Genomic DNA, 8,756 nt, shown 5'->3' with positions numbered 1-8,756 from the left:
AGGAAAAAAAGAGGAAGAAGGTGGGACGATGAAAGAAGAGGAAAAGAGTGGGATGGAAATGGTAGGAAAAGATGGAGAAAAAGATAAGATCATAATAAAATATTAATAATTTATATATTAAATAAAATAATATTAGAAATTGTTATTATCCAGCTTCTTAGTCCAATACTGCACCAAACGCTTCACTAAGTTAGTCCAGTTTAGTCTAGTCTAAGCCAGTCCAGCTTAGTCCTTGAAGCTAATCCAGTCCGAGATAGTCCGGCGCATCAAACGCCCCCTTAAAACATTGGTGGGTGTTTAGAGTCATACCCCCAATGAATACCATAACTTGTTATCACATAAAGCTCACATCTCGAATTTTTTTCTAAAATATAAGCTGTTATTTTTTTTGTTGGGCACATGTAAATTCATTACCAACAAAGCAAGATTGCAAAAAACGAGGCCTAAGTACAAATGCAAGCACAAGGCATAAGAATGAATCCTTACAAACAAAAGTCAGAACCTAATACATGAGAAATTTTTTATCATGGCTGAAATACGGGTGATACATCACGTGTTTTTATATAAATAGTGAGAAATTTTATTTTTTAAATTATTAACTTTTTAACATACATATGCCACCATTTGTATAATGACATGTGGTGTACTATCATGTATACCGGTTTAATTGAAAAATCTCTCGTAATACAAAAACTGGAGCCCACAACTGAAAAAACAAAACACAAAGAACCCTGGGAACTTGTGCTCTCCCCACTAACGCTGTCGCCTGAAATCCGAGCACTAAGGAAGAGACTGAAGCCTGGCCAAGAACCACCAAAATAGCCGCCGTGGAGCCACCAAATTCAAAGTGGATCCGCAAAGGCCAAGGCACAGCCAAATCAACCCAAAAATGGCAAAGTATATCCACAGCCAAATCAAATCTCAAGTTTCATTGATCGAGATTGTCCAAAGCTGTAAGATGTAATTTTTGGTTAAGGGACAAGGGTGGGAAAGAAAACAATTGACATGGACTGATCTGGAGGTTCGTGATGGAAAAATGGAAGGACTCGGGTGTGAAAAAGAACGCAGAAAGTAAAAAGAGGAGTCCCAGGCAGCCGACTGTCAAAACGGTAATTGGAGAGAGAAACTGAAGAAGGGAGAGGACGAGACGGAAGACGGGGTGACAAACTGAAGCTGTTAAAATTCTCACAACCGGAGACAAACCCCAGAGGAGGGTAAACCTCTCACAAACGGGGAGAGTAGACTTCTACTAATTAGCTTCACAAACAATATTACAGGGTGGAAGCGTGAGCGAAACCTCTCAATAAAATATCAATAATATGATTCAAATTCGTCTTTGACAACAATCCAACCTAAGAACGATATTAAATATAAGCTGTTATTGACACTGATAGAACACATCCTATGCAGATAACCCTTAAACAGACCGAGCAAGCATTCTGAATCTATTTCTTTATTCAAAATACAATGAACAGTGATAAGTCCGGACAAAACCAGGCATAACTTGCCAGAAGAAAAAACCGCCCACTGAGTCACCGACTACAAGAAAATCTCAATTAATAAGCCTACTTACGGGCAAACTAGATTATGGCTATCCTAATACATTTTAAAACTCCCAGCAATTAGATACAAAAAACCCACATAAATGATGACGTCTTACGAGCCCGTAAAAATTCAGGAACTACTTCCTCGACAGTGAATCAGAAACCACTCGTAAGCAAAATGCCGAGTTACCAGCTTCAGCCACCTCACTTCTTCACTTCTTCGTAATCTGCCTCAGGAGCTTGGTCTCCTCCACCCTGTGATCCACCAGAAGAAGAGTCGCCACCAGAACCCTTTGACATGTGTTCCCCAATCTTAGAAACAGCTTTGTTTGCAGCTTCAAGCTTGGCCTTGATTTCATCGGCATTGTCCTCTCCCATTGCCTTCCTCAAATCTGCTACCGCATCCTCAATTTCTTTGGCAACTTCACTTGGAACCTTGTCACGATACTCGTTCAAGCTCTTCTCAATACTGTAGATGGTTGTATCTGCACTATTTCTGACGTCAATCAATGCTTTCCTCTCCTGATCCTTCTGAGCATGCAGCTCCGCTTCCTTCACCATCTTTTCAATCTCCTCATCGCTAAGGCCCCCAGATGAGCGGATAGTAATCTGCTGCTCTTTGTTGGTGGCCTTGTCCTTGGCAGAAACAGTGACAATACCGTTGGCATCAATATCAAAGGTGACTTCAATCTGAGGCAGGCCTCTTGGTGCTGGAGGAATTCCTACGAGTTCAAACTCTCCCAGCATCTTGTTGTCAGAAGCCATCTCACGCTCTCCTTGTAGCACCTTGATACCCACTTGGGTTTGGTTGTCAGCTGCAGTAGAAAACACCTGCAATGATACAAATACAAATTAGGAACACAAGATGCACAACAAAAGGAAAGAATCCAACACTTGGCCATAATATTTAGTCAGATGAAACTCTAAGGCCGACGGAGACAAGGTTAAAACACATGACACCAATCCAGCCGTATTAATTCTAATTAGAAAAGATGCAATTAACTCTAACTAGAAGATATTAACAAATAAAATGCTTCCTCCAAAAATTGCCCTTTGACACAACACACCTAGTCAATGTAATCTGAAATATGTCTGGCTCTAACGACTGACCTGACTCTTCTTGGTTGGAATTGTCGTGTTGCGACTGATCAGCCTGGTGAATATTCCACCTAATGTTTCAATACCTAGTGATAAAGGAGTAACATCCAAAAGAAGCAACTCCTTAACATCACCACGAAGGATACCGCCTTGGATGGCAGCTCCCATAGCAACAGCCTCATCAGGGTTCACTCCTTTGCTTGGGCTCTTTCCAAATATTTCTGTAACGACCTCTTGCACTTTGGGAACACGAGTCATCCCTCCAACAAGCAGAACCTCATCCACATCCTTAATGGATGTATTAGCGTCCTTCAAACAGTTCTTACACGGGGCCTTTGTCCTCTCAATCAAGTGATTGACCAGACTTTCAAATTTGGATCTAGTCAATGTGATGTTCAGATGTTTAGCACCCGAAGAATCAGCTGTGATGAAGGGAAGGTTTATCTCAGTTTGAGATGTTGATGAAAGTTCAATCTTAGCCTTCTCAGCTGCCTCCCTAAGCCTCTGCAAGGCGAGCCTATCCTTTGACAAATCAATACCCTCCGTCCTCTTGAATTCACTCACCAAGAAGTCCAACAAAGCATTGTCAAAATCCTCTCCTCCCAAGAATGTGTCGCCATTTGTTGCTTTCACCTAGATAAGACAAAGTTGTTGACAATATTGTCCAAAATGAAGGAAAATAAAAAGATTCAAGTTAATGGGAGTAGCAAACCTCAAAAACACCATTGGATATCTCGAGAATGGATACATCAAATGTTCCCCCACCAAGATCAAACACTGCTATGAGCCCTTCCTTGTTGTTCATTCCATAGGAAAGTGCAGCAGCAGTTGGCTCATTGATGATTCTCTGCACATCTAGACCTGCAATTCTGCCAGCATCCTTGGTTGCTTGTCTCTGTGCATCATTGAAATAAGCTGGAACTGTAATCACAGCTTTTGAGACACTCTTTCCAAGGTAAGCCTCCGCAGTCTCTTTCATCTTTGTTAGAACAAAGGCTCCAATTTGGCTTGGGGAGTACTTCTGTCCGTTGACTTCAACCCAAGCATCTCCATTTGGAGCCTTTACTATCTTGTATGGAACCATCTTCATTTCTTTTTGAGTTTGGGGATCCTCAAAGCGTCTACCAATCAGACGCTTCGTTCCAAAAACTGTGTTTGTGGGGTTGGTAACAGCTTGACGTTTTGCTGGAGTACCAACCAATAGTTCTCCTTTCTGGTTGAAAGCAACTACTGATGGTGTGGTTCGAGCTCCTTCGGAATTCTCAATCACTTTAGGGTTCTATAACAATTTCACACAATCAGACATAAACCACGTGCGCAAAAAGTTTAAAAAATAGTAACATTAAAAAGGAACTTGTAAAAAACCCATACCTTTCCTTCCATCACGGCCACGCATGAGTTGGTTGTACCCAAGTCAATGCCAATAACATCATTTCCAGCAGGTTTGGAACTATTCATATTACAAAGATACAATTAGAAACAAAATCCAAAGTACGAAAACAAAATGACTAGTAATGTAATGAACTAGGGAATGACCAAAATACCTGAAAGGTCTTGCCAAGCTTGCCCATTTTTGAGCAAGATGGGATGACATAGATGCGCTGTTCAACTGCAAAAACATATATACGTAACTAATCACCGCGATATAGAACTATTAAACCGAACTTCAAATCATCTATATTTATAACTAAGCTTCCTAATCCAACCCATTTCATCAATTAGCTCCAATAATCAGAATAAAAAGGCAAACTGCAACAGGGGAATTGCAGTAGTTTATGCAAGACAAAAGAAAAAAACACAAAGCTCTATCAAACGATTGTAATCTGAATTAACAACAAAAACAACAATACGCCACCGCCGTATATAACAGATTAGGAATAGGTAACTATCATTACCCAATCAAACCGACAAAATAATACATCAGAAGCCCCACAAGATCAGATATTGAATTCTAAATCTTTTACTCGTTCAATTCTATCGAATTACAACAAACAAACACACCATCAAATCAAGAAATTATACGTGAAGCTGAAAATCTCAAATATTCCAGCCAAAAAACAGATCAAACATAGATATGATCGAATTGGTAACTTAAAAAAGGAATCTAAGAAAATGTAAAGAGACGTACGGATCGGTAGGCGCAGAGAGGAGACGATGCGACATCACGTCGGCGCATCGAGCGGAGCAAGGTGGCAGTGGCCATGGCTGGCTAGAACAAAGAGAGAGAGATGGAGAGGTCGATAAAACAAGAGAGAGGGTTTTGAGTTAGGGTTTAAGGATTTTGTTGGGAAGCGAGTGTTGCTTTATGAGGCGGAAAATGAGCGGAGGATGCGTGTGGAAGGTTCTGGATCCTCAACTTACATGAAACGGTGCCGTTGAGGCGTTTTTGTCATTCGCGGTTTTTATTGGCGAAATGACTCGGTTAAGTGATTTGGTTAATATGTTTGCTACGTGTGCCATCCGGTACTACGTGTTATTTCTTCTTAGTTAAAGGGGAGAGGTTTTTGATTGGAATATTGTAGATGACGAATTTGAAATCAAATTAAGTTATTTATTAGATAGTTTTACCAAACGACTATTTTTTAATGTAAAAATCTTAATGTACTGGAAAAAAAAAAAATGGTTGCTGACGTGGCCAAGGAGGAAGTCTGATCCGACTTTGCCTTTGGTCATGTGACAGCATACTTTAGTGGGAATGGGAAAAGGAAGCTTTCTGGACCTGCAATCCGGATTTTCCAACTAGATGTGCTTTTAGATTTCCAACCAACTTAGTTGACATTAGTGTGCTTCGCATTCAAATTTGAACCTTATTCTTCATAGTCGAAATGAATTTTGTGTAATTGTTCGAAAAATTAGGGTTCCATTGTTATATAAATCATGTAGAAAATTCAAGAATTATTATGCAAGTAAATATACAATTGAACGAATGCACATAACATGATCAACCAATATTAAATGAACTTAAAAATACAATTCAATCAAGAACTTGATTTTTTTTTTTTTATTAAGACAAGTTTACGTCCCACTACGGTGTTCATTTTTGTACTGCACTTGTTCTCAAGATATGACATGTCTTTACGATAGTAACATTCAATCATAAAGCTTCAGTGAATAATTTTTTTTTATTTTTTTTCTTTTTTAAAAGCAACGATAATAGACTCTAATTGAGGAAAGTTGGTGAATTGTTACTTCAAAGTCGTAATGATCTGAAGTGAATCAGACTTGTTAGGACCCGTCCCTAATTTTACAGATTTTAATATTAAAAGTGTGAAATAACCGAAATGCCCTAGAAGCAAGAGTGTTGATGCCATGCCTTGATCCCGACATACGTCCAGGATCGATATGTGATGTCACCAAATACCCGTATCTCTATCATACCCTGCCTCTAGGATATGGGCAAAGCACAACTCGAGATCCAACTGCGTAATAATTTTGCATATACTTTATGGCTACATCTAACCTCCCCGTTAGATGGCCTACGTACCTTAAATAGGGATCAAGCCATTTGTAGTTCATCCTTTCACTACACTCCGGTGTTTATCACAATACGTTCAAGCAGAAAAGCATAGCATTTCTCAATCATATATTAGAACTTGACAAGCCTGAGATTACTAGGTCTAGAGCTACATAACAAACCCACATGACAATCAAGATTTCCTTTCCATCTATCATATAAATCACTATGTTTTCATCATGGTACCTCAATCCACAACATATAACACATCAAAGAACCAATGAAGCACAATATTATTCTCATGCCACATTAATCTACTAATCTATTCATAATAATAACAATCATATCCAACAACACTCCACAATCACGTCAATAGATCAAATCCATAAATCAAAGATGCAGAATATTAACGTCTAACTACATTAATTAATCAATGAAATAACATATCATTTCACGAATTTAATTAAAGAATTCTACATAAATCCCCACTTGGATTATAAGCAATAACATGGTGAATTCCATTTATATTCACAAGGTCTACTATGGTTACTCCCATTCACTCGAATCTAGGGTCATACTAACCTTATGAAAATGAGCAAGAACAAGGATTTCAAACCACTCAACGGAATCCAACTAAAATATGACACCTACCGAAATGTTCCAAGTACAACCAATCCTCATCACTCCTAGTATGTGTATGGTCCCCCAACGCGGATATACCAAGCAAAACCATAGGCATAGTCTAATAACATAGCCAGTGATCACCCAATGCGGATATCCTAACCATGATCACCCCTAACAGTCCCCTAACACGGATATACCAAGCAGGACTGTATCCTATAGCTCTACGTGGATATACCAAGCATGATCACTCCTAGAATATGTATGGTCCCTTTACGCAGATATACCAAGCAGAACCATATGCATAGGCACTGATCACCCAACGCGGATATACCAAACATGATCGCCCCTAACAGTCCCCCTATGCAGATATACCAAGCAGGATTGGATCCTATAACTCTACGTAGTGATTAATCAATGAGGATATACTAAGCATGATCACTCTTAGAATGCGTATGGTCCCCCAATGCGGATGTACCAAGCAGAACCATATGCATAGTCTAATAACATAGGCAATGATCACCCAACGTAGATATACCAAGCATGATCACCTTTAACAATCCCCCAACGTGGATATACGAAGTAGGATTGTATACTATAACTCTAGGTAGTGATCAACCAACACGGATATACCAAGCATGATCACTCCTAGAATGCGTATGGTCTCCCAACGCGGATATACCAAGCAGAACCATATGCATAGTCTAATAACATAGGCACTGTTCACCCAACACGGATATACCAAGCATGATCACTCCTAGAATGCGTATGGTCCGCCAACGCGAATATACCAAGCAGGACCATCCATGTACCACTGCTACATGGTGCAGTAATTTCAACACACAACCTACCCACAACTTAACCCTTATGAGTTACAACATAGTCACCTACACCATCAACTTCTCATAGCCACCACTAATACGTCACACAAACGTATAAGTTCCACAGAATACTTCCATATGATTTTAGGATCACATTGTCATAACATTTATCATACTTATCATTCACATTATTAAGAAGATAAATACACACACACACACACACACACACACACATATATATATATATATATCACAATATGACGTCCCATACACAAACCGATGTATATATTATCTTGGATAACTTACTTACCAATATAGGCCCACTAAGCCCTACACGGTCTCTAGTAATACTGATTTTAATATTTAAGATCAACTCATAACATATTGACCAAAGTCAAGTCTCTGTCAATTGTGGGGTCCACAACCTTATACAAGTCAATCTGAAACATCCGCCTATAGATTTCTGATCCATAACTTCCCAAGGGTCTCATTATTCTTCTAAAATAATATTCTAAAATTTCAGAATGATCCAACAGTCGGATCTCTGCCAATTGCTAGAATTAGGTTGCCATCAACGTTTGATTTTACAAATTTAGAATTTCAATTTGGGAAGATCCGTATGTCGGATTCCCAATCCATCAGTTCCTATGGTCCTCAAGTATTACATACTATTACATATTTAAGTTTGGTGTCAATCCAACGATCGGATTGTCAATTCATATAATGACCCAGTGGTGGCCAACTACGAAACTATATTAAAACATCAGAATTTCACTAAATGGATGTCAAATATGGAATAAGGGAATCAAAATTAGCCTAGGATGGTCAAGTAGGGTCTCGGCCCATGCACCGCTGGCCACCCCGACTCATCAGAAAATTCAACTATTTCCAAAAATTACTAAATTTCACAAAAATGTAGATCTCGATAAGTGGAGCAAGTTTCATACTTGTGAGTAAGCACAATTTGCCTGGGAGAAGCCTCAAATCGCCACGAACCCACCGAAAACCCTAGAAATGGGTGGCTTCGATTTGACTTCTCCGGTGCTCCGCCACCTCCAAGGTTGTTTGGGCTTTGTTCCTGGCCTCAAGGAGAGTCTAATGGTGGTGGAGATCGATGTGATTGCATTCGAAAATGCCTGATCGCCGGCGTGGTACCACCATACCCACCGGTGCGGTTCTTTGTGAACTTGAGCCAAATTTTGTCAATTTTTGGGTGAG

At 39.5% G+C, this 8,756-nt stretch overlaps 1 protein-coding gene across 1 annotated transcript; it reads right to left on the bottom strand.

The window, feature by feature from the left end:
- Positions 1–1,433: 1,433 nt before the first annotated feature.
- LOC137725640 (heat shock 70 kDa protein, mitochondrial-like) lies at positions 1,434–4,926 on the bottom strand. The gene is made up of 6 exons (XM_068464395.1): positions 4,771–4,926; positions 4,187–4,251; positions 4,014–4,092; positions 3,355–3,921; positions 2,655–3,275; positions 1,434–2,375 (listed from the first exon to the last, which is right to left on the bottom strand). The coding sequence occupies exons 1-6, from the start codon at positions 4,843–4,845 to the stop codon at positions 1,749–1,751; spliced, it is 2,034 nt and encodes a 677-aa protein (XP_068320496.1). The 5' UTR covers positions 4,846–4,926; the 3' UTR covers positions 1,434–1,748.
- Positions 4,927–8,756: the final 3,830 nt, after the last annotated feature.

This window comes from Pyrus communis, chromosome 2 (genome assembly GCF_963583255.1).
Source record: "Pyrus communis chromosome 2, drPyrComm1.1, whole genome shotgun sequence".
NCBI classification, from domain to species: domain Eukaryota; kingdom Viridiplantae; phylum Streptophyta; class Magnoliopsida; order Rosales; family Rosaceae; genus Pyrus; species Pyrus communis.
This window is presented reverse-complemented; position numbering and strand designations above follow the sequence as displayed.

What these genes read in the sequence shown, in the direction of transcription:
- LOC137725640 (XM_068464395.1), bottom strand. Translation starts at nt 4,845, where the DNA reads ATGGCCACTGCCACCTTGCTCCGCTCGATGCGCCGACGTGATGTCGCA. An exon ending in AGCTTGGCAAGACCTTTCAG is followed by an intron (nt 4,093 to 4,186) that starts GTATTTTGGTCA and finishes TAATATGAATAG; the next exon opens with TTCCAAACCTGCTGGAAATG. An exon ending in TATCCAATGGTGTTTTTGAG is followed by an intron (nt 3,276 to 3,354) that starts GTTTGCTACTCC and finishes TGTCTTATCTAG; the next exon opens with GTGAAAGCAACAAATGGCGA.